Consider the following 25010-nt stretch of genomic DNA (forward strand, 5'->3'; position numbering starts at 1 on the left):
ATAGACTGTAACCTCTAGCGGTGTGGCTCAGATTGCAGGTTAGAGTGGTGGGGAGTATGACATCATTGTTTCATAAATGATCCGTTTTGGGTGTTTACACAAAAACGGTGGGACAACGGATTTTACAACTCTAGGACCAATATCCAAAAAATTCCCTTTTTCGCCCTGAAAACAGAGTTTTTCGTCTAGGCAAAGTGCAGAAACAATAAAAATATTTGTGGATTCACTGAAACACGTATCCAACACGTATCCACTGACAATCAGAGGTGAGCCAATTAAAACCTGTGTTGATTGCAGAGTTGTTTGATGCAGGTCAGTGACCCTTTCCCACTGCGGTCCAAAGCCAATTGTTAGCGGGTTTAATTGGGTTTTTTTGCCAGTGGGAAAGGGACTTAGGCCCCGTCCAGACGAATACGCGGCTTCACCGAATCCGATCTTTTTCTTAATCGTTTTGAAAAAAATCTCCGTAAACACGGCATCGTTTTCAGAAATATCTGCGTCCACACGCATCACCTGAAAACGACCCAAAACGCTGTAGTACCTACATACTGCAGGCGTGTGTGTGGAGTGTGTGTGTCGCTGCAGGCTGCCTGCCACACATAAACACTTAAGACAGCTGAAGAAGACGGGAAGTCCCCGCTGTAATTCAATAGAAGAAGAAGTTCCCCGCTGTATTCAAACTCAAACATGGATTAAATGTTGACAGGGCGTCGTGTCAGAGTAAATATTACCAGTGATGATTAAACAGACGTGATTCAGCCGCAGCGTCTGAGCGACCTGACGGTAGTCGGCCGAGACTGTCAGTGTGCAGCTGCTGCTGCAGCGGTGTGTGTGTGTGTGTCTGTGTGTGTGTCTCAGGTTACAGGTAGAGCGGCGGGGGGCATGATATCATCGTTTCAGAAAAAAGCCGTATTGGCCGTCCAGACGAAAACGCTGGGGCGGCGTTTTCAAATTTTCCCACTCTGGGACCCGTTTTCAAAAAATACCGTTTCCACCCCCCGAAAACGCCGGATTCGTGTGGACGCGAGGCCAATCCGATAAAGTATTTATCCGGATTCGAAAAAAACGGATTCATCTGGACGGGGCCTTAAGAGTCCCAGGTATTCAATCCTAGGTGGGGACAACACCTTGGGGGGGGGGGGGGTCCTGAGGGTTGTTGGCTACCCATCATGTGAGTCGTTAGGGTCACATGGGCCAAGGTGTGAGGGTTAACCTGTCTGGGGAGGGCTCCCAGTACAGAATTAGGCACATGTCCACTGCAGGAACTTCAGGGTAATTTGATGGGGCTGGTGCCGTTGGTGCGTGTCTCTACTGCAGAAACCACCCCCCAAGGGCCATCTCCGGGGACTTTTACAGGGCTGAAAGGAGTCCCTGCCTCGAGGTTGGTACTTAGATCAGCCATGAAAAACTCCTGGATGGGGCCTGAGGTTTACTCTGTGCTGATTGAGGTCGGATCATTCCTCACTGCACTGGACGACAACATAACACTGCTTAGTTTGTGTCTGGGTGTTTTGTCTTTGGGATGGACATGTATTTGCCTTAAAGAGATATTCTGGCGTACATTTAACCCATGGACCAGTGTTTGCCTTAAGGTCTGGCCAGGTCTGAAGTTCACCTGGATCTTTTGTTTGTGGTAGAGTCCTTTGAATTTCTCAGATAAGCCTGCCACATGCAGAATGTATTTCATTGGTCATTTTGTTTGTCATCTGAAACCGTCTCTGCCTTTTTAGAGATTTGATGAAGTCCACTGAGGGTAGCCACAAGTTTTAAGTACTTTCTTGATGTGTGACAGTTTTCTCTATTTTCCCTCTACCTTTGAGGGAACCTTCAAGGCCCAGTGTTGTAATGATCCGACTCCCAGTTTGTGCTCCAGTGGGTGGTGGGGGTCAAACAGGAGGTGTTGTTCCATGTTTGTGGGTTTTCGGTTGACTTCAATAGCAGACTACCATTTTCAGCAATGGGCACAGCTCAATCTAGGTCAACAACATATTGTCCTTCGTATCTTCCCCTGTGAAATTGATGTTGCTGTCTGTCAGGGACCAAACAGCAAAGACTAGAGAACTCAAGGTGTAAATGTCCAAAAAGATGTTAATTTATTAACAAACTCAATTCAAAAGAACATCAAAGTATAATAATGAAAATACAAAAATTAGGAAAATAATCACTCTAAATGAGGGCCTTAATAACTTAAACTGAGGTCAACTTAAACAAACAGCAACTTAACTCAACATAACTGACCTGACAAATGACACACTAGGTAGGGCTTATACAGTGAACGGCTAGCCGACAGACAATAGGTGGGGGGGGGGGGGGGGGGGGGGGGGGGGGGGGGGGGCAAACAACCTATCACACTCATAATACCATCAAAACATAATGTAAACAAAGAATACAAACAGTAACCTAAACATACTAAATATAAACACTCAAATTATGACATAAACTTAAAACTCTAAATCTTCTCAACTTAACTAAATCTCAAAGAAAAGGCAGCCTCCCCGCTGGCACCTCCAAGTTGGCCTCTTCCAATCACTGCCCCCGCTTCCATAAGAGGCCACCTTGGACGGCGCTGCCTCCTTTCAGGTCTGGGGAGCTGCAACAAGACACACACATGGTGAGGTGAGCGAACTCAAACAAAGAGAATGTAAATCAACAGAATGTCAATCAAAATGCGTGCACTCAAATTAAAGCAGAAGTAAGTGATATATTTGTGTTAATATAAGTCTTAAATAGTTCTATCTTCCGACAGCAATCACTTACATAGAGTGTTTGGACCGAAACACGGGTCTGTCAGTCACTCTGCTCTGCTCTGAGCCGAGGAGAAAACATTTATCGTATCCTACAGTTTTTATCCAATGAGGAGAGAGAACGGCATGCAGGGCTGTGTGTGCAGCCAAGGGACGCCGTGAATGTGGTGACGTAGGGACGAGGACTGTTATGGTGCGTTCAAGGCAGCCCGTAACTCGTGTTTTTCCGACCTGTGAAGTCGTACCAGTTCGATCTGGTAGGGAGTTCACGGGTCGGAAGTTACGAGTGGCCGTTATAGTGCACTTTCACCGGTGAAACAGGTCGGAAAAACACGAGTGGGTTGCCTGGAACGCTACAAAGTCGTAAGTTGTGACATGAAGCTGTAATTTACGGTTTCAAAAGCCTGCCTGGAACGCAGCATTAGCCAAAACGACCGGATCGCTTCCTTCTGCTTTAATCAACACCTGCCAATAAACGTGATTCTGAAAAGAAATAACTAAATGTGTGTCATTATTTCAAAGAAAAGGCAAAACAAACTCAACTTAACTCTTTCGCGACCACACTAATTCCTCAGCACATCCGCTCAGGACCACATGTTTTTGGCTATTTGTTTACCTTTTTCTCACGTCGAACCGAACTCTGTACATCACCTAGAAACAAACGGTCTTCACGTGGTTGAAGAGTGACTTTCCAACGTGCTCCTCGAAAAAACGGCGAGTTTTTCCGCCGTTTCGTTCGTGAGTACGAAGTAGAAGAAGAGAGCTGGGTTTCTCCAAAAACGGAGCTCCCGCTCTAGTTTTAGAGAAAAACGCACTTTTGTGTCAAGTGGCAATCTGCTCATTTTACCGGTACTCTGCAGTGTGGCTTGTCTCCCAAATAATTTCTACGGCTAAATAAATATATTTGTAGGCAATTCTGGGGGGTGTGGCAGCGTGGAGAGCAGCGGTGCAGCAGTGTGGGTCTCTGGCTGCAGCGCAGCAGCTCCGGGACACTGCTGTGTGACTGGCCGGCGATGAGTGCTCTGGGGCGGGGGCAGCCGGTCACAGCACCCGCTGCAGAGCGCCCGCTCCGCTGCACCGTGAAAACAGCAGAGATAACGTGCTTTCAGATCCGAGTCTCCAAACCAGAAACGTTTGTAACAGCACCGGAGAAAGTCGCCAGATTTGTCGTCGGTCGCTTTTGTCAAAAAAAAAAAGTCACCAAGAGGGTTTGGAAAGTCGCCAGATTCAGCGAGAAAGTGGCAACACTGTAGCTGACAGCCGCACAGCGCTGCACGCTGTCCCCAGAGCAGCATTCAAGGAGACCGATTACTCAAACAAAACCAAGATCACACAGTTTATAAAAAACATTATGTTTTGATTTTAGTTTAAAACAGTTTTACATATCAGAGGACTACCATATTCACACACAGGGTACATCAGAGTGTCTATTATCGTAATCTGTAAAAAAACGGTTTTGACGAGCTAACTCGTCAATGGTTTTGAACGTTCGGCAGGCTATGACGAGTTTACTCGTCAATGGTCGCGAAAGAGTTAAAGGTGGTCACCATGTGTGGCCACCACACTGTCCACTGAGGTAATGTGCTCATTGATAGCCTCCATTTCAGGGGTTTTGATTCACACCTGGGAAGGGGTCGGGAAGGTGAACTGTTTTCAAGCAGAAAAACAAGTGTACAGTTCTCTACCTGGGGGGCGGGGCCGTCCTGTTGATCTGTTTATTTCCCTAAAGTTAAACATGGATCATCATCTTCATCACTTCCTCTGGTCTCATTAATAATGAGAAGGCGAACGTCTTCAAGAACCGAAACCAATCAAGTTACCTTCAACTTCAGCACTTAATCATTATGATGACCTGTGACTCTGACAGACTTTTTAAATGAATGTTTGTTTTCTCTCCCTCAGTGTGTCGACATGTCTGCTGCCAGCAACCTGAGGTCTGAAGATCAGTTCCTGTGCTCCATCTGTCTGGATGTCTTCACTGATCCAGTCACTACACCATGTGGACACAACTTCTGTCAGAGCTGCATCACTCAGCACTGGGACGTTAGTGACAGGTGTCAATGTCCATTGTGTAACAAGGTTTTCAAAATAAGACCTGAGCTGCATGTCAACACTCTGTTCTCTGAGGTTGTTGCTCAGTTCAGACGTGAAGCTCAACAGAAAACCAGCAGCAGCAGCTCAGAGCAACAAGTTTGCAAACCAGGAGAAGTTCCCTGTGACGTCTGCACTGGAACCAAACTGAAGGCCCTGAAGTCCTGCCTGGTGTGTCTGACCTCCTACTGTGAGACTCACCTGGAGCCTCATCTGATAGTGTCAAGTCTGAGGAGACATCAGCTGATGGACCCTGTGGAAAACCTGGAGGACAGGATGTGTAGGAAGCACGATAAACCTCTGGAGCTGTTCTGTCAGACCGACCAGACATGTGTCTGCATGCTCTGCCCTGTTTTAGACCACAAGACCCATGAATTTGTTCCTCTGAGAGAAGGATATGAAGGAAAGAAGGCAGAGCTGCAGAAGACAGAGGCTGAAACTCAGCAGATGATCCAGAAGAGACGACTGAAGATTGAGGAGATGAAACAGTCAGTGAAGATCAGTAAAGCTGCTGCAGACAGAGAGAAAGCAGAAGGTGTTGAGGTCTTCACTGCTCTGAAGGAGTCTGTTGACAGAGGCCTGAAGCAGCTCATCAAGGAGATCGAAGAGAAACAGAAAAGCTCAGAGACACAGGCTGAAGACTTCATCACAGAGCTGGAACAGGAAATCTCTGAGCTGGAGAAGAGAAGCACTGAGGTGGAGCAGCTCTCACTCTCTGAAGACCACCTCCACCTCCTCCAAAGCTTCCCATCCCTGAAAGCTGCTCCACCCACCAAGGACTGGACACAGGTCAGAGTCCGTCCACCATCATATGAGGGGACTGTGGTGAGAGCTGTGTCTCAGCTGGAGGAGACGCTCCGTGGACAGATGAAGGAGGTGAAGGAGGCTGAGATGAAGAGGGTCCAGCAGTTTGCAGTGGATGTGACTCTGGATCCTGATACAGCAAATCCTCATCTCATCCTGTCTGATGATGGAAAACAAGTTCATCATGGTGATGTGAGGAAGAAACTCCCAGACAACCCAGAGAGATTTACACTTAATGCTGACATCTTTGGAAAAGAGAGTTTCTCTTCAGGCAGATTTTACTTTGAGGTTCAGGTTAAAGGAAAAACTGAGTGGGATGTGGGAGTGGCCAGAGAGTCGATTGACAGGAAGGGAGAAATCAAACTGAGTCCCCAGGATGGTAACTGGACGATATGTTTGAGAAATGGAAATGAATACAAAGCTGGTGATGTCCCCCCAGTTGATCTCACTCTAAGGTCTGGTCCTGAGAAGGTGGGGGTGTTTGTGGATTATGAGGAGGGTCTGGTCTCCTTTTATGACGTAGATGCTGCAGCTCTCATCTACTCCTTCACTGGCTGCTGCTTCACTGACAAACTACACCCATACTTCTGTCCCTCTAATAATGATGGAGGTAAAAACTCTGCCCCTCTGATCATCTGTCCTGTCAATCAAACTGAGTAAACCAATGACATGACTTGGTTGTGTGGTTTGATGAACTGATTGATCTTTATTCATTAGATTCATTCACTTCATTTATTCATTCACTCAACACTGTCATCATGATCATGTTCATTAATGATTCTTTTAAAAATAGATACCTAAGTCATGTTCTTGTCTTAAGTTGTTTATAAAGATGGGCGCCACCAAAGCCAAAATATCCCAGAAACACTTGCTGCCATTTTGCGCTGGTGATGTCATTTCCAGAGTCTGTTCAGGGGGATGAGCCTCCGCATCGAGACTTTTTATATTGGATCAAATCTCTAATTAAAACCAAACATCGATGAGTTTCTTTAGTTTTTCATGTTCCATCTACTAACATGGAGGGGGCGGAGTTTATGACCTGCAACCAATCACATTGTCCATTAGTGACTGCAGTGTTTCCTCTACATTCATTTAGCAGTGGCGCACCGCCACAGCTAAATCCCAGCCGCCGCTGCTTCAAATTTCTTTCTTTTTTTTTTTTTTAAATTGTCGCTAATCAACCACCGCCACATGCCTCCACCTTCACAGCAGAGTCCTGCACTGCACCTCGCGAGTAGCTACTAAGGTAAACTACAGATAACTATCTTGCTCAGTATCTACTCTTTGCACCCCCTCTGCACCTCGATGACAGACCACAGCCTGTTTTTCCGCAGAATCATTGAACTCAGGTGACAGAATGACAACAGACTCAGGACAGATCAGTGGTCGCTGTTGCCGGTGTTTTTTTTTTTTTTTTAATTAGCGGGTTTGATTCTCTTGTCGGACGTCGCGCTCAGTGCTGGTGGAAAAGAAAAAAAAACTAAAAAGTGTGTGTCAGTCCGTCGGGCTTATGATGATGTTATTGTAGCGCATACAGTAAGTTTAACAGGACATATCCTCTACTGCGCTGTAACATAAACGTGCATAAACTCCCCCTCCTCTCCGCGGCCGTCCGCTGGTGCGAGTGGGAGGAGGGGTAACGGCGATGACGGCAGCGACACCGACAACGACGAGACGGCAGAACGATCCTGTGTAGGAGCTGTCCGTGCGGTTACTTAACCAAAAGTCTCCTGAAGAAGGCCCAGGTTATCAAACTAAGAGAAATATGACCTGTGGTAGTTTGTTTGAATAGCAAAAATACATCATGACATGAAGTTGTCATGAAAAAAAAAAAGAGATGTTGATTCGGTGGAAACCCGGCTTTACAGGTGCGCGCGGGGGGGGGGGGGGTCTGGGGGTCTGAGCGCCACTCCTTAAAAAAATCCTAGAGGAAACACTGGACTGTAAAGTAAAAAATAAAAATAAAAACTAAATTTGATGTTTATTTGATTGATTGATTATTTGTTTTTATTTGTCCTGATTGTTTACTTGTCTCTCTCTGCTGATTGTAATTTAAAGAATAATGAATAAAGCTTTGTTTGAATCTTTTCTTGGCTCCGTGTCTGCAGTTCTTGAGTGATCACAGGTCTGAGTCCTCCACACACACGTCTTGTGTTCATGAGCTGAAATATTTCTTTAAATCTACGATGGAAGCAAAGGAGCCAAGTCTGACACTTTGAGCTACTGAGGTATTTGACACAGGAGTAACCTGGTTGACACGCTGCACTTCATTCAGTGCTGTCATACAGAACCGTTGTGTTCAGTGAAAGTCCACGCCGTTCTTCAGATGCAACACAGAGACTTATTGGTCGCTGTGAGTCCATTTTCCATCCATAAACAAACTAACAAACAAAATGCTGGCATGACAAGCGTTGCCAAGGTACTTCAAGAGTCCAAATACGTAAAGATCATGACCACTAAACACACACGCAGTGAATTACACCTTTAAATCAGAACACATAACACATTTAGCTTTTATATGGAGCTTTAATACAAACCAACTTTAACTGGAGGATCAGATCAGACTGAATCATCAAACATGTGACCACAGATATTAATTAACCAGGACTTAGGGGAGGGGGAATAAACCACTGTATGATCAATACCTCAGACACACGTCTAGATTTCCATTTTGTCTTTAGTTATAAAAACCTTTTAATTAAAACCAGTTATGTTAATCAGTGAACCGTGAAACTGATTTGACCACATAGAGTCGACTAAAGTGACAGTAAAATGTTTGTCTCTGTGTCCGTTTGTTTGTCACATTGTTCAGATCAGGCTATAGTATTTTAGTATCGTATTTATGTATTTTTACAACTCAGTTCATTATGTTCTAATCACAAACATTTCTGTGTTATTTGTGTTTAATTAGTGATCTGACAACTATATTCACATCACTGCACTTTCATTTAGATTTAGTCTGTTATATTGCTCTCTTGTATTTACTATTCATTTTCTCAGTGTTGTGTAATTTCTCTGGTGTGAATACTGTAGTCTGTATTTACTAAACACACATTTAACACTTTCATCTACTGCCATCTACAGTATATAATGTACAGTAAATAAATATTTTTAATGTGAAAGTTTAAGTGTAACTAGATAAATATTGATTCTATCCACTTCCACCTTTGCTACACTTCCCTGTTCACCAGATCAACTCTGCTGTTTCACAATAAAAGCACAGACACATCTAGCTGCAGTGGGAGGAGCAGAAAACAGGAAACACTGGAACCAGAGGAACGTTGAGCGTCAGCGTCCAGAAGTGAAAGTAAAGAGTGAGAGGAGGACGACTGAGCTGCAGCAGAGACGAGACAGAAAGTCAAAGTGAGTCCATCAGGTGTTTGTCAGCAACACAGCAGAGTCTCTACCAAACACTGGTGAGTACAGCTCATCATATTCACTGTGTGAGCAGCAGTGGCGTGCACAGACTTTTTGAAGGGCAGGGGCGAAAAGGAAAAAAAGGGGCACCTAATAGCGCGTCCTCGCCACTGAAGAGGGCACTTTAGCACACGTTTTGGCTTCCCTGAAGGCACTTTAACACGTGTTTTAGCTCCCAAGAGGCCACTTTAGCACATGTTTTGGTTCCTAGATGTGGCTCCTAGAGGGCACTTTCAGGGCTGCCAAGTTTCAGAAAATGACAAAAGTGAGACTGTAGCGACATGGTGCGTTTGGCCGGCGACCACAGGTCGGCGGCGAAAAAAATTTGGCCTTTTTAAACGTTGATTTGGCCTGTTTTATAATATCAATACCTTAAGACTAAAAAACATCGATGTGGCCTGTTTTAACACGTGTTTTGGCTCCCAAGAGGGCACTTTAGCACACGTTTTGGCTTCCAAGGGCACTTTAACATGTGCTTTGGCTTCCAAGAGGGCACTTTAACATGTGTTTTGGCTCCTAGAGGGCACTTTAGCACACGTTTTGGCTACCATGAGGGCACTTTAGCACACGTTTTGGCTCCTAGAGGGCACTTAAGCCCGCGTTTTGGCTCCCAAGAGGGCACTTAAGCACGCGTTTCAGCTCCTAGAGGGCGCTTTAGCACGCATTGTGGCTCCTAGAGGGCACTTTAGCACACGTTTTGGCTCCTAGAGGGCACTTTAGCACACGTTTTGGCTCCTAGAGGGCACTTTAGCACACGTTTTGGCTCCTAGAGGCCACTTTAGCACACATTTTGGTTCCTAGAGGGCACTTTAGCACACGTTTTGGCCCCCATGAGGGCACTTGAGCACATGTTTTAGCTCCTAGAGGGCACTTTAACACACGTTTTGCCCCCCATAAGGACACTTTAGCACGTGTTTTGGCTTCCAAGAGGGCACTTTAACGCGCGTTTTGGCTCCCAGGGGGCACTTTAGCACGCGTTTTTCAAAAATTGGGCCACGAGGGGGGGCGACCGCCCCCCCTGCCCCCCCCCTGTGCACGCCACTGGTGAGCAGCAGCTTTAACACTGAGCTTCATCTCTACTCACTCTCTTCATGTCACACTGACTCTAGTGAACTGGCTCACAACAGACCTGAGGCTGTTTGTCCACAGAGACACTATAGTCCACTTTAAACTGTCTCTGTGTCTCTGCTCAGGACTTTTACAACTCCTCACTCAGTCTCTGAGCTTCACTCTCTACTTCACCTCATTTCCTGCTTTCATGCTGTCAAGTTATCACTTCCTACTGCTGCCTTACTTCACACTTCCTGCAGCTCTTTCACAATAAAAGCCTCACACTTTTATTGTGAAGCAGCCAGAGGAAACACAGTGTCCTTGTCACTCAGCTCAGCTCTGTCAGAGGTTTTCTCTTTCAGTCACGTCATGAAAACATGTTTTGAGTTTGTGGATGTTAAATAATCTAATAAGTCAATAAGCTCAGCATCTTTTAACATAGCTACCACAATAACCATAGACAGGTAACTAGGCTGAATTTCATTTCCACATTGATGTGTCAGGGTAAATAGATTTACTTTAAACCAGAGCTTCTCAAACTTCCTCCACCACGCCCCAGGCGCGGCGTTATGGGTGGGCCTAACGGGCCTGGGCCCACCCACTTGTACAACTGGCCCATCCAAAATGACAGGGTGAACATAACTTTAGTTAATCTAAGGTTTAATTATTTATTTATTTTTATTTCAGATAACTTTACCACAGGTTTAAATGTGTCAGCATTTGGTGATTTTCATAGTCTAATAAACGCGACTCAACTGAGTTTACCTCCGGTCAGGCAGCGGCCGTAGAAACCACTCGCCGTCTCGTTGTATTTCAGAGGAGAGGCACAGAGCTGCTCTGCCTCTTCTGGTGTGTGTGTGTGTGGCTGTTTACGCATGCGCAGTTTGTCCGCCAAGGGAGGCAGAGGCTACGCTGCCTCATTGCGTAACTCTACTGAGTGTGAGCGGCACATACATTCACGTTGCTTTCGTGAATTGTAAACAAACAGACGCCCCCTCGGTTTTAGCGTCCAGCAGTTTAGCAGCTAATTCAACAGCAGTGATGGATAACTGTACCAGAGAGGCTCAACATGAGCTTCATTTGAGGAATAAACGGCAGCTTTTACCTGACGGGAGACCAACGCCTGAGCTACGGTAATGTTAGCTAACAGTTAGCATGTTTTACCTACTTTTTCCTCTCTCCCTCCCTCCCTCCCTCCCTTTCTTATACACGTACACACACGGCCCAGGTTGTCTGTCATATCTGTTGTAAACCTTGTAATAACAGCTTGTTGAGTACAGTTAACACTATTGTTGCTTCAGTTTGAGTGTGGATTAATTGTTAACGTTTTGTTGTGTAATGTGAGTGGTGGTCCAATATCGCGTCCTGATGAGTTGGGTTTTAATAACAGCTGATAACGTAACTGTGTAGATGGCGTGGATTGTGATGAGAAGGTGTTGCACATATTTTAAGACTTATCTGTGCAAACCATTGTGCAAAACCTGTTTGTTGTGCCTTTTTGCGTGATAAGATGATTTGCCAAATTCTTCTTCCATTCCTGCAGCCTTTTGTCTCAATGTTAACGATGGCAAAATGTCGAGATATTTTATTACTTCATGAAAATAAATGTCTGTGAGTTAAAAAGAAGTGGGCTACGCATTTCTGATTTGATTTGGCTTTTCGTGTATTTGGTTAAACACATATAAGTAACAGGAGAGAGACAGTGAGAGCAAGAGAGAGAGAGAGGTCTGCTGGGTGAGCTAGATTAACTTTTAACGGGAGAGAGAGCGGTGCACCGCGCTGTCAAAGCTCGTCTCAGCCATAGGTCTCAGCAGATGTGTGCTTTCAAGGCAATATAGACACGAACGAGTCATTTAGGAATAATTTCCAACTCTATGTATGTTAGTGTTATTTTTTCCTAAGTAGTGGCCCATCCAAAATTACTGTGGCCCGTCCAAAATTGAAATCCTGGCGCCGCGCCTGCCACGCCCCCTACAGGTGGAAAAGCTTCACAGCCCTTCAGACAATATTTCTATCAGTCATTAACAATGAGACCAGAAGAACCATGTTGAACTTTAGGGAAATAAACAGGTCAACAGGACGGCCCCGCCCCCCCAGGTAGAGAACCACAGTCTTAAAGACACAGAACATTATTTTAAATGAATCATTAGGTGCTGAAGTTGAAGGCAATTGGACTTGCTTTGGTTCTTGAAGACGGTTCGCCGCCAATCCAAGAGGCTTCTTCAGTTCTAAAGATCAGTGTAAGGCTTTGTCCAAGCATGGTGCTTCCCCAGAAACGATCTTTTTGTTGTTGGTGATGAAAAAGATTTCCGTAAACACATCATCGCTTCAAGAAATATATCCGTGTAGATCAACTAAAAAAACAACTGTTAACGCTGTAGTACATCCACCAGGCCTGAGTGTGGCACTGTCACACTGCCACAAATAAACTACAAAAACTGAGAACAAGAGGGAAAGCTCTTCTGCTCTGTTTAAACTCCAAACATTATAACTGGATTAAATGTTGACTGGGAGTCGTGTCAGAGCAAATATGATGATCTGTGATGATTTAATGGTGAGATTCGGCCGCAGTGTCCAAGGGACTGACAGTAGTCGGCCGTTTTTGTTGCTGTTGTTACGTCCATAGACTTTAACGTCTAGAGGTGTGGCTCAGATTACAGGTTAGAGTGGTGGGGGGGTATGACATCATTGTTTCATAAAAGATTTGTTAAGGGTGTCTACACAAAAACGGTGGGACAACAGATTTTCCCACTCTGGGACCAATATCCAGAAAATTCCCTTTTTCGCCATGAAAACAGCGTTTTTCGTCCAGGCAAAATGCAAAAATGATAAAAACATTTGTGGATTCACTGAAACACATATCCATGTACACAGACCTTGATGACGCTTTGCAAGCCAATCAGAGGTGAGCCAATTAAAACCTGTGTTGATTGCAGAGTTGTTTGATGCGGGTCGATGCAGGTCAGTGACCCTTTCCCACTGCGGTCCAAAGCCAATTGTTAACGGGTTTAAATGGGTTTTTTGCTCGTGGGAAAGGGGCTTAAGAGTCCCAGGTATTCAATCTTAGGTGGGGACAACACCTTGGGGGGAGGGGGGGTCCTGAGGGTCGATGGCTACCCATCATGTGAGTTGTTAGGGTCACATGGGGCAAGGTGTGAGTGTTAACCTGTCTGGGGAGGGCTCCCAGTACAGAATTAGGCACATGTCCACTGCAGGAACTTCAGGGTAATTTAATGGGGCCGGTGCTGTTGGTGCATGTACTGCTGAAACCCCCCCACCCCCCCACACACCTCCCGAAGGGCCATCTCCAGGAACTTTTACAGGGCCGAAAGGAGTCCCTGCCTCGAGGTTGGTACTTAGATCGGCCCTGAAAGACTCCTGGATGGGGCTTGAGGTTTACTCTGTGCTGATTGAGGTCGGATCATTCCTCACTGCACTGGACGACAACATAACACTGCTTAGTTTGTGTCTGGGTGTTTTGTCTTTGGGATGGACGTGTATTTACCTTAAAGGGATATTCCGGCGTAAGTTTAACCCATGGACCAGCATTTGCCTAAAGGTCTGGCCAGGTCTGAAGTTCACCTGGATCTTGTGTTTGTGGTAGAATCCTTTGAATTTCTCAGATAAGCCTGCCACATGCAGAATGTTTTTCATTGGTCATTTTGTTCTTCATCAGAAACGTCTCTTTCCATGTGATGCCCTTTTAAAGATTTGATAAAAGTCCACTTAGGGTAGCCACAAGTTTTAAGTACTTTCTTGATGTGTGACAGTTTTCTCATCCCTCTACTTTTGAGGGAAGCTTCAAGGCCCAGTGTTGGAATGATCTGACTCCCAGTTTGTGCTCCAGTGGGTGGTGGGGGTCAAACAGGAGGTGTTGTTCCATGTTTGCGGGTTTTCAGTTGACTTCAATGGCAGACTACCATTCGCTTCAATGGGCACAGCACAATCTAGGTCAACAACCTATTCTCCTTCATATCCTCCCTTGTGAACTTGATGTTGCTATCCACTGAGGTAATGTGCTCATTGATAGCCTCCATTTCTTGGGTTTTGATTCACACCTGGGAAGGGGTCGGGGGGTGAACTGTTTTCAAGAAGCAAAACAAGTCCAGTTCTCTACCTGAGGGGCAGGGCCGTCCTGTTGATCTGTTTATTTCCCTAAAGTTGCCTTGCCTTGCCTAAAGTTAAACATGGATCCCTCTTCATCAGTTCCTCTGGTCTCATTAATAATGAGAAGGCGAACGTCTTCAAGAACCGAAACCAATCAAGTTACCTTCAACTTCAGCACTTAATCATTACGATGACCTGTGACTGTGACAGACTTTTTAAATGAATGTTTGTTTTCTCTCCCTTAGTGTGTAGACATGTCTGCTGCCAGCAACCTGAGGTCTGAAGATCAGTTCCTGTGCTCCATCTGTCTGGATGTCTTCACTAATCCAGTCAGTACACCATGTGGACACAACTTCTGTCAGAGCTGCATCACTCAGCACTGGGACGTTAGTGACAGGTGTCAGTGTCCATTGTGTAACAAGGTTTTCTATGTGAGACCTGAGCTGCATGTCAACACTCTGTTCTCTGAGGTTGTTGCTCAGTTCAGATGTGAAGCTCAACAGAAAACCAGCAGCAGCAGCTCAGAGCAACAAGTTTCCAAACCAGGAGAAGTTCCCTGTGACGTCTGCACTGGAACCAAACTGAAGGCCCTGAAGTCCTGCCTGGTGTGTCTGACCTCCTACTGTGAGACTCACCTGGAGCCTCATCTGACACTGTCAGGTCTGAGGAGACATCAGCTGATGAAGCCTGTGGAGAACCTGGAGGACAGGATGTGTAGGAAGCACGATAAACCTCTGGAGCTGTTCTGTCAGACCGACCAGACATGTGTCTGCATGCTCTGCTCTGTTTTAGACCACAAGACTCATGAGTTTGTTCCTCTGAGAGAAGAATATGAAGGAAAGAAGGCAGAGCTGCAGAAGACAGAGGCTGAAACTCAGCAGATGATCCAGAAGAGACGACTGAAGATTGAGGAGATGAAACAGTCAGTGAAGATCAGTAAAGCTGCTGCAGACAGAGAGAAAGCAGAAGGTGTTGAGGTCTTCACTGCTCTGAAGGAGTCTGTTGACAGAGGCCTGAAGCAGCTCATCAAGGAGATTGAAGAGAAACAGAAAAGCTCAGAGAAACAGGCTGAAGACTTCATCACAGAGCTGGAACAGGAAATCTCTGAGCTGGAGAAGAGAAGCACTGAGATGAAGCAGCTCTCACTCTCTGAAGACCACCTCCACCTCCTCCAAAGCTTCCCATCCCTGAAAGCTGCTCCACCCACCAAGGACTGGACAGAGGTCAGAGTCCGTCCACCATCATATGAGGGGACTGTGGTGAGAGCTGTGTCTCAGCTGGAGGAGACGCTCCGTGGACAGTTGAAGAAGAAGATGATGGAGGCTGAAGTGAAGAGGGTCCAGCAGTTTGCAGTGGATGTGACTCTGGATCCTGATACAGCAAATCCTAAACTGATCCTTTCTGATGATGGAAAACAAGTTCATCATGGTGATGAAGAGAAGAAGCTACCAAACAACCCAAAGAGATTTACACATAAGAGCAACATCTTAGGAAAACCGAGTTTCTCTTCAGGCAGATTTTACTTTGAGGTTCAGGTTAAAGGAAAAACCAACTGGGATGTGGGAGTGGCCAGAGAGTCGATCAACAGGAAGGGAACAATCACACTGAGTCCTCAGAATGGTTACTGGACAATATGGTTGAGAAATGGAAATGAGTACAAAGCTCTTGCTGGCCCCTCAGTTGATCTCAATCTGAGGTCTGGTCCTGGGAAGTTGGGGGTGTTTGTGGATTATGCGGAGGGTCTGGTCTCCTTTTATGACGTAGATGCTGCAGCTCTCATCTACTCCTTCACTGGCTGCTGCTTCACTGACAAACTACACCCATTCTTCAGTCCCTGTAATAATGATGGAGGTAAAAACTCTGCCCCTCTGATCATCTGTCCTGTCAATCAAACTGAGTAAACCAATGAGATGACTTGAACACGTGTGGATCCTCAGTGTGATGTTATTTTTTATTGTTTGATAAACACCCGAGTCATCCTCTTGTCTTCAGATGTTTATAAAGATGGGCGCCACCAAAGCCAAAAGATCCCAGAAACACTTGCTGCCATTTTGTGCCAGGCTTCAGCATCAAGGCCCCGCCCACATACATGTCCAAACACACTATCTTTTATGTAGGAACAAATCTTTGGCTCATGTCCCATCTACTAACATGGAGGGGGCGGAGTTTATGACCTGCAGCCAATCACATTGTCCATTTTTATACATAGTGACTGTAAAGATGGGAAACTAAATTTGATGTCTATTTGATTTGTTTTTATTTGTCCTGATTGTTCATTTGTCACTCTCTGCTGGTTGTAATTTAAAGAATAATGAATAAAGCTTTGTTTGAATCATTTCTTGGCTCCGTGTCTGTAGTTCTTTTAGACTGATCACAGGTCTGAGTCCTCCACACACACGTCTTGTGTTCATGAGCTGAAACATTTCTTTTGATCTACGATGGAAGTGATGGAGCCAAGTCTGACACTTTGAGCTACTGAGGTATTGGACACAGGAGTAACCTGGTTGACACGCTACGTTTCATTCAGGGCTGTCATACAGAACCGTTGTGTTCAGTGAAAGTCCACGCCGTTCTTCAGATGCAACGCAGTAACTTATTGGTCGCTGTGAGTCAATTTTCCATCCATAAACAAACCAAAAAACAAAACTCTGGCATGACGAGCGTTGTTACATACTTGCCAACATTTGGTTGTGAAAAATAGGGAGATTTTTTTCATCGGTGTATCAGGGTTCATTCGCCAGGTGTGCCTATAAATTGTCGTTATTTCTTCCCTTGTATTTTAAATCTGATGAAGGAAACTTGTTCTGAAACTGTTGTTTCTTTGCTATTCAATAAATGATTCTGTTTACTATTGAGAACAATGAAAAAAATTGCAGTTTTAATTGTTGAAGTGATGAGTACCAGAAGGCTGACCAAAGGTGACCCTGTAGGCATGCATACCTGAAAGGTGTGTCACTAGACCCCCACTGGGGGTCTGGGGGCATTCCCCCCTATAAGAATTTTGAGATTTTAACACATAAATGAAGCATATGGTGTACTCTGAGAAGAACATAAAGGGAACAGACAAAATTCAGATTAAAGTACATTCAGTAGGGACTGAGGTTCAAGGCAACAACGGCTGGAGTGAATGAAACTTAAAATGAACTCAGAACTGGTCTAGTGGGGAGCAGTGGCTGGTGGGCAAAAACAAAACTCATATTTTAAATCTAGGGGTCTGGACCAGCCATTCAAGGGCCCGTTTCCTCTGCTATGGGGGGGTACGTCCGTGGAGCGGTGCACCGCAGACATGCACGGAGAGGGGGGGGGGGGGGCACGAAACCGAATGCGCACCGCCACGTCAACAACAGATCCGCTCGCGCCGACGTCGACAGCAGCAGGGGACCGGCAGATGGCAGTATCAATGCTACTTGGCGTATCACCGCATCCAGTGAGTGACTCGAGTCATGTCACCAGCTTGCCTCATACGTGCTGTGATGGCTTGCAATACAACACGACTGTTGTTGATCCATTTAAGCTCCCCTTCCCACAAAGATTTGATTTCTTATCACTTGGATAGCTTCTCAGTCAGTGGCGCTGAGCTCTTCAAACAGTCGTCCACATAGAAATTCTGCTTGACGAACTGAATCACCTCATCCAAAAACTCAGACTGGTTATCATCAACAGTATTCCTCAGTGCATAGCTTGCACAACTAGGAGATGGCACAGCGCCAATTGCCAAACAGGTGTAGGCTACTGTAATGTAAATAACTATTTATAATGTGACTTTTTAAAGTGTAACTAGATGAATATTGATTCTATCTGTCAGGTGAACTTCCACCTTTGCCTCATATTCACCAGATAAAATCTGCTGTTTCACAATAAAAGTACAGACACATCTAGCTGCAGTGGGAGGAGCAGAAAACAGGAAACACTGGAACCAGAGGAACGTTGAGCGTCAGCGTCCAGAAGTGAAAGTAAAGAGTGAGAGGAGGACGACGGAGCTGCAGCAGAGACGAGACAGAAAGTCAAAGTGAGTCCATCAGGAGTTTGTCAGCAACACAGCAGAGTCTCTACCAAACACTGGTGAGTACAGCTCATCATATTCACTGTGTGAGCAGCAGCTTTAACACTGAGCTTCATCTCGACTCACTCTCTTCATGTTACACTGACTCTAGTGAACTGGCTCACAACAGACCTGAGGCTGTTTGTCCACAGAGACACTATAGTCCACTTTAAACTGTCTCTGTGTCTCTGCTCAGGACTTTTACAACTCCTCACTCAGTCTCTGAGCTTCACTCTCTACTTCACCTCATTTCCAGCTTTCATGCTGTCAAGGTATCACTTCCTACTGCTGCCTTACTCCACACTTCCTGCAGCTCTTTCACAATAAAAGCCTCACACTTTAATTGTGAAGCAGCCAGAGGAAACGCAGTGTCCTTGTCACTAAGGCAAGGCAAAGCAAGGCAAGGCAATTTTATTTATATAGCCCATTTTTACACTTTGTCTCAAAGGGCTTCACATGGCATCATAACAACATCCTCTGCCCTTAGACCCTCACATCGACTGAGGAAAAACTCCATAGAAAACCCTTTTAACAGGGAAAAGTTTGAGACTTAGCTCAGCTCTGTCAGAGGTTTTCTCTTTTAGTGACGTCATGAAAACATGTTTTGAGTTTGTGAATGATAAATAATCTAATAAGTCAATAAGCTCAGCATCTTGAGACATAGCTACATACCACAATAACCAGAGAGGAAACTGAATAGGCTGAATTTCACTTCCTCATTGATGCCAGGGTAAACAGATTTACTTTAAACAAAAGCTCAGTGGATTAAATGTTGACTGTTGTTGTTGTTACATCCATAGACTGATTTTCCCACATTGGGACCTATTTCCAAAAAATACCATTTTCGCCCCCTGAGAACACGTTTTTTTTCTGGCCAAAATACCGAAACAATAAAAAAATTTGCGGATTCACTGAATCCTGTATCCATGTATTGACACAAATACGGATGTATTGAATCTGCATAAGCAGGGTTCAAAATTAGCGGTCGCCAGTCGCCAGTGGCGACTAACTTTGATGCTTTGGCGAGTAAAGGAAGCCGGCTGACTGGCCACTCTGGCGAGTGAAAAAAAATCCAACTACTTCGTTGTTGTTACTGTTCCTCCCGACCCGGCTGTGACGCTTGGGTTGTGAGCCGGTGTCGTGCAGATCTTAAAGCTATAGAGCTATATATTATAAAGTAATAACCTGTAATAACGGCGCTGCAATTAAAAAAAAGACGTCGCAGCTCTCCTGCAGCTCCACAGAGGAGCTGTCAGAGGAGCTCTGCTGCTCCTCTCTCTTCAGTCTGGTGTTTGGCTGCACTTTCAATAAGAAAAGTTCCATATGAGCGCGATCAGCTGAGACAGCTGCACAATGGATGTGGCATTGATCAGATATCGCAGCGCACATGTTTATTTAACGGCAAAAAAAAACATCGCTCCAATTTTTTATTTTTTATTTTTTGCCGTTAAATAAACATGTGCGCTGCGATATCTGACCAATGCCACATCCATTGTGCAGCTGTCTCAGCTGATCGCGCTCATATGGAACTTTTCTTATTGAAAGTGCAGCCAAACACCAGACTGAAGAGAGAGGAGCAGCAGAGCTCCTCTGACAGCTCCTCTGTGGAGCTGCAGGAGAGCTGCGACGTCTTTTTTTTTTAATTGCAGCGCCGTTATTACAGGTGATGCACATCTATGTCCGTGTAGGCTACATTTATTGTCTGATCTTCCTTCATGGTGCACAGTGTCAGTCCTCCTGTGAAACTTTTAGCTACTAAATAGCAGTGGAGGTTTGCACATGTCGACACGCCCCCATGAGTTGACGACATAAGGAGCTAATAAATAAATATATATAAATAACTGATAGTATTATTCGGTCAAGTTCTTGTTATAGGTTAATGGTTTGACGGTTAAACGGTTAACCATGTGCATCCCTAAAATAAACCTTTTAGGGAAAAAAGGCAAACTTGACTCCTTTATTCCACACAAAAATATGCTAATAGCTATGATATGTGTTAAAAATGCTTATGAGTGTATTATAACAGTTAAACACAATGAAAAATATACAAAACAGCTATACATAATTTTTGGCCAGTAAAAAATCTTTCTGGCCAGTAGATTTTTAAAGCTCACTAGCCAGTTGGCCAGTGAGCCAAAAAGTTAAGTTTGAACCCTGTGCATAAGTATTTTATCGTTTCAACGTTTCGGTCAGATGGAAACAGCGTTTTCAGGGGTTGAAAACTGTATTTTTTGTAAACGGGTCCAAGAATGAGAAAATTTAAACTTTAAACTTTATCTGTTTTCTTTTATCTCTTTTCTTTTTTATTCTTCTTTGCTCTTGCTTGCTTATGTCTTGTCTGAGAATCTTCACAGACATTTTAAATGAATGTTTGTTTTCTCTCCCTCAGTGTGTAGACATGTCTGCTGCCAGCAACCTGAGGTCTGAAGATCAGTTCCTGTGCTCCATCTGTCTGGATGTCTTCACTGATCCAGTCAGTACACCATGTGGACACAACTTCTGTCAGAGCTGCATCACTCAGCACTGGGATGTTAGTGACGGGTGTCAGTGTCCAATGTGTAAAGAGGTTTTCTACACTAGACCTCAGTTGAAGATCAACACTCTGCTCTCTGAGGTTGTTGCTCAGTTCAGATGTGAATCTCAAGAGAAAACCAGCAGCAGCAGCAGCTCAGAGCAACAAGTTTCCAAACCAGGAGAAGTTCCCTGTGACGTCTGCACTGGAACCAAACTGAAGGCCCTGAAGTCCTGCCTGGTGTGTCTGACCTCCTACTGTGAGACTCACCTGGAGCCTCATCTGACAGTGTCAGGTCTGAGGAGACATCAGCTGATGGAGCCTGTGGAGAACCTGGAGGACAGGATGTGTAGGAAGCACGATAAACCTCTGGAGCTGTTCTGTCAGACCGACCAGACATGTGTCTGCATGCTCTGCCCTGTTTTAGACCACAAGACTCATGAGTTTGTTCCTCTGAGAGAAGAATATGAAGGAAAGAAGGCAGAGCTGCAGAAGACAGAGGCTGAAACTCAGCAGATGATCCAGAAGAGACAACTGAAGATTGAGGAGATGAAACAGTCAGTGAAGATCTGTAAAGCTGCTGCAGACAGAGAGAAAGCAGAAGGTGTTGAGGTCTTCACTGCTCTGAAGGAGTCTGTTGACAGAGGCCTGAAGCAGCTCATCAAGGAGATCGAAGAGAAACAGAAAAGCTCAGAGAAACAGGCTGAAGACTTCATCACAGAGCTGGAACAGGAAATCTCTGAGCTGGAGAAGAGAAGCACTGAGGTGGAGCAGCTCTCACTCTCTGAAGACCACCTCCACCTCCTCCAAAGCTTCCCATCCCTGAAAGCTGCTCCACCCACCAAGGACTGGACACAGGTCAGAGTCCGTCCACCATCATATGAGGGGACTGTGGTGAGAGCTGTGTCTCAGCTGCAGGAGACGATCCGTGGACAGATGGAGAAGATGATGGAGGCTGAGGTGAAGAGGGTCCAGCAGTTTGCAGTGGATGTGACTCTGGATCCTGATACAGCACATCCTCAACTCATCCTGTCTGATGATGGAAAACAAGTTCACTGTGGTGATGTGAGGAAGAAACTCCCAGACAACCCAGAGAGATTTAATCCTAGTCTCTGTGTTTTAGGAAAACAGAGTTTCTCTTCAGGCAGATTTTACTTTGAGGTTCAGGTTAAAGGAAAAACTAAGTGGGATGTGGGAGTGGCCAGAGAGTCAAATGACAGGAAGGGAGACATCAGACTGAGTCCTGAGGATGGTGTCTGGACAATATGGTTGAGAAATGGAAATGAGTATGAAGCTCTTGATAACACCCGAGTTGTTCTCACTCTGATGTCTGGTCCTGAGAAGGTGGGGGTGTTTGTGGATTATGAGGAGGGTCTGGTCTCCTTTTATGACGTAGATGTTGCAGCTCTCATCTACTCCTTCACTGACTGCTGCTTCACTGACAAACTACACCCATTCCTCTGTCCTGGTCTTAATGATGGAGGTAAAAACTCTGCCCCTCTGATCATCTGTCCTGTCAATCAAACTGAGTAGACCAAGCATCGAGGCCCTGCCCACATACATGCCCAAACCTGCAACACTTGTTCTTTTATATAGGATCAAATCTTTAATTAAAACCAAACATCTGTGAGTTGTAGTAGAGGGGTAGTTAGTAGATGGGACATGAACCAAACTAAAGATAGTTTGGTTCATGTCCCATCTACTAACATGTGCAGCACTTTGGAAACCTTGTGCTATATAAATAAAATTGGATTGGATAACATGGAGGGGGCGGAGTTTATGACCTGCAGCCAATCACATCGTCCATCTTTATACCCAGTGACTGTACAGAGGGGGAAATAAAATCTAAATACGATGTTTATTTGATCAATGTTTGTTTTAATTTGTTCTGATTGTTCACTTGTCTCTCTCTGCTGATTGTGATTTAAACAATAATAAATAAAGCTTTGTTTGAAACTCTTCTTGACTCTGTCTCTGTGGTTCTTTCAGACTGATCACAGGTCTGAGTCATTACACACACGTCTTGTGTTTATGAGCTGAAATATTTCTTTTGATCTACGATTCCTGTTTGTGCCATGATGTCAGTAAACGTGTCACGACGGCGCTGAGAGGGAGAATTAAAGCAGCGAGTAGTTGGAAACTTCACCTCCATATTTCACTACAAACAGCACAGAGTAAAACGAGCGGCTCTGAAGAACCTCCAGGATCATCTGCATTCACTTCTCAAATCTGATCTGGGACCAGTTTAACACGGACACACTCACACTGGACCAAGCCGTTTGGTTTTTGACCGTCCTACAATGGTGCACTGACCTTGGGTTTAAATCAAGAGATAAAATACAAAAACAACAGAAATGTCTAATGACCTGCCTCTCTTCCTCTGAGAGTCACCGGTTATAAAGCACTTCCTGAATTGCCTATTTTAAAATAGACTGCAAAATTAGGAATTGTAACAGTTAGTTGTAAAGTAACTATTAACAAACAACATAAAAAAAAACTGGCAGTTTTCTCAATAGCCATTGACAACTCCACTGTTTCCCCCTCCCCACAGGTTAAGAGTCTGGGTGTCATCCTCGACAGTACTCTATCTTTTCATTCTCATATCAATAACATTACCCGGTCTGCTTATTTTCACCTACGCAACATCAACCGCCTCCGCCCCTCCCTCACCCCCCGTACCACTTCTATTCTTGTTCATAGCCTCGTCACTTCTCGCCTCAGCATTAAAATGAGAGTAAAAGAGAGGATTTATTTTTCAAACTCTGTGCCCTCTTCCTACTAGCTAATCAATTTGTTTAGTCATTGAGTTTCTCTTTCTATTTTAATAATTTATTCATATTTGATTTATAAATTATTTTCTAAATTCCTAGTTTTAAAACTTTTCTAGCAAACCAGATGTCAGCCTCAAGTATAGCCTACCTTATATATATATCTTATATATATTGCATTTTTTTTTTTTAAACTCCCACTCGAACATACACGAAACAAAATTATTGCCTATAACTGGACAACTGAAAGTGCATAAAAACGGGTTAGAATAGAATATAAACTTTATTGTCCGACTAATATCGGAGTTCTCCAACTCCGATTAAGACTCCCAGATAATACGATTGGAAATCAGTTTTCTTCAGCATGTATTTGCCTTAATTAGACTGAAACTGCACAATGAACGTGCACATGCTCCACAACAGTAGAGATGGCACAAAGTGGAGCAGAGAAGCCGCCCGAACCTGGTTAAGTAAAGGAAAAAGTTACCATACCGATGAGCTAACTTGTCCTTTTTAGTTCATAATCTCCTCTTCTTCAGCCTCGTGTTCTCACTACAGCTGTTCTGTTGTAGGCTAAACACATGACGCTGCAACCCAACTACACAGTTGTTAAATGATTGGCTGTTTACTTGTCACTCATAGCATCCTGAAATGATTCAATGGCCCACATCCATGGGTTTTGAATATAAAAAATCAAATTAATGTCTAAGACTAATTGGTATGAGCCCAGGCTTAGAATGGCATTGGTCACTTACTACCCTGTCAGTCAGTCATGTTTGATTCCATTTAGAACACGGCTCTCTTGAATACTCGATTCTGATTGGTCAATCACCAATATTCTGCGGTGTTTATTTCTCGATAGACCACCGCTGAATGGACCGTTGCTAGGGACTCCATAGCAACGGCCGATTCTGCATGTCCGGTCATGGCCACTGTTTTGCTGAGCCTCCTCCCGTTCGTGCATTTGAAGCCTTTGATAATCAATCAGTGGATCGATGGATTACCATACACGTTACGATGTGTTTTGTGTAGTCGTATCTGTCATAAACAAGAGATTATGGGGTGCGGGTGCGTTTGTGTCGTGGAGTCGCGGTGCCACCGAGAGGAGAGGAGCTGTGACACGGGTCAGAGACTTTGATGCAAGTTTGCTTTTCAGCCACGATGTGGAAACAGGTAAATATCCTGCATAGTTTCTCTTTTCTGTGCTGCGCTGATCAGAGCGGCATCCCTAGCAACGGTCTAATTTTACATGAATAAAATTATTACATTATTGAATGATTTAGTTGGCCGTGTTCTAAGCGGGATTTTTAATGGAGAAATAATAATGGAGTTCCATACTTCCTGTCGGGGTTTATTTCTCCATAACAACCTCCGAACTATTCATTATCCCTTACGTCAAGGGTGTCAAAGTTACGGGGGTGTCAAAATGTTAAACCGCCAATATGTATTTAGCTTTGGAGTTTCGTTTCTCTCGG

The 25010-nt window shown here is 44.7% G+C and overlaps 3 protein-coding genes across 3 annotated transcripts; all 3 read left to right on the forward strand.

The window, feature by feature from the left end:
• Window positions 1-4655: 4655 nt before the first annotated feature.
• LOC310985160 (E3 ubiquitin-protein ligase TRIM21-like) lies at window positions 4656-6299 on the forward strand (the record flags this gene model as incomplete). The annotated part of the gene is made up of 1 exon (XM_083970654.1): window positions 4656-6299. The coding sequence occupies one exon, from the start codon at window positions 4656-4658 to the stop codon at window positions 6297-6299; it is 1644 nt and encodes a 547-aa protein (XP_083826780.1).
• An 8168-nt stretch (window positions 6300-14467) lies between these two features.
• Window positions 14468-16114, forward strand: LOC310985140 (E3 ubiquitin-protein ligase TRIM21-like; the record flags this gene model as incomplete). Its single annotated transcript, XM_083970629.1, has 1 exon — window positions 14468-16114. One exon carries the CDS (start codon window positions 14468-14470, stop codon window positions 16112-16114), a length of 1647 nt encoding a protein of 548 aa, XP_083826755.1.
• Window positions 16115-20653: 4539 nt separating this feature from the next.
• On the forward strand, window positions 20654-22300 carry LOC310985137 (E3 ubiquitin-protein ligase TRIM21-like; the record flags this gene model as incomplete). Its single annotated transcript, XM_083970615.1, has 1 exon — window positions 20654-22300. The coding sequence occupies one exon, from the start codon at window positions 20654-20656 to the stop codon at window positions 22298-22300; it is 1647 nt and encodes a 548-aa protein (XP_083826741.1).
• Window positions 22301-25010: the final 2710 nt, after the last annotated feature.

The sequence above is a fragment of the Trachurus trachurus genome (assembly GCF_905171665.1).
Source record: "Trachurus trachurus genome assembly, chromosome: 1".
In the NCBI taxonomy this organism is placed as follows: Eukaryota; Metazoa; Chordata; class Actinopteri; order Carangiformes; family Carangidae; genus Trachurus; species Trachurus trachurus.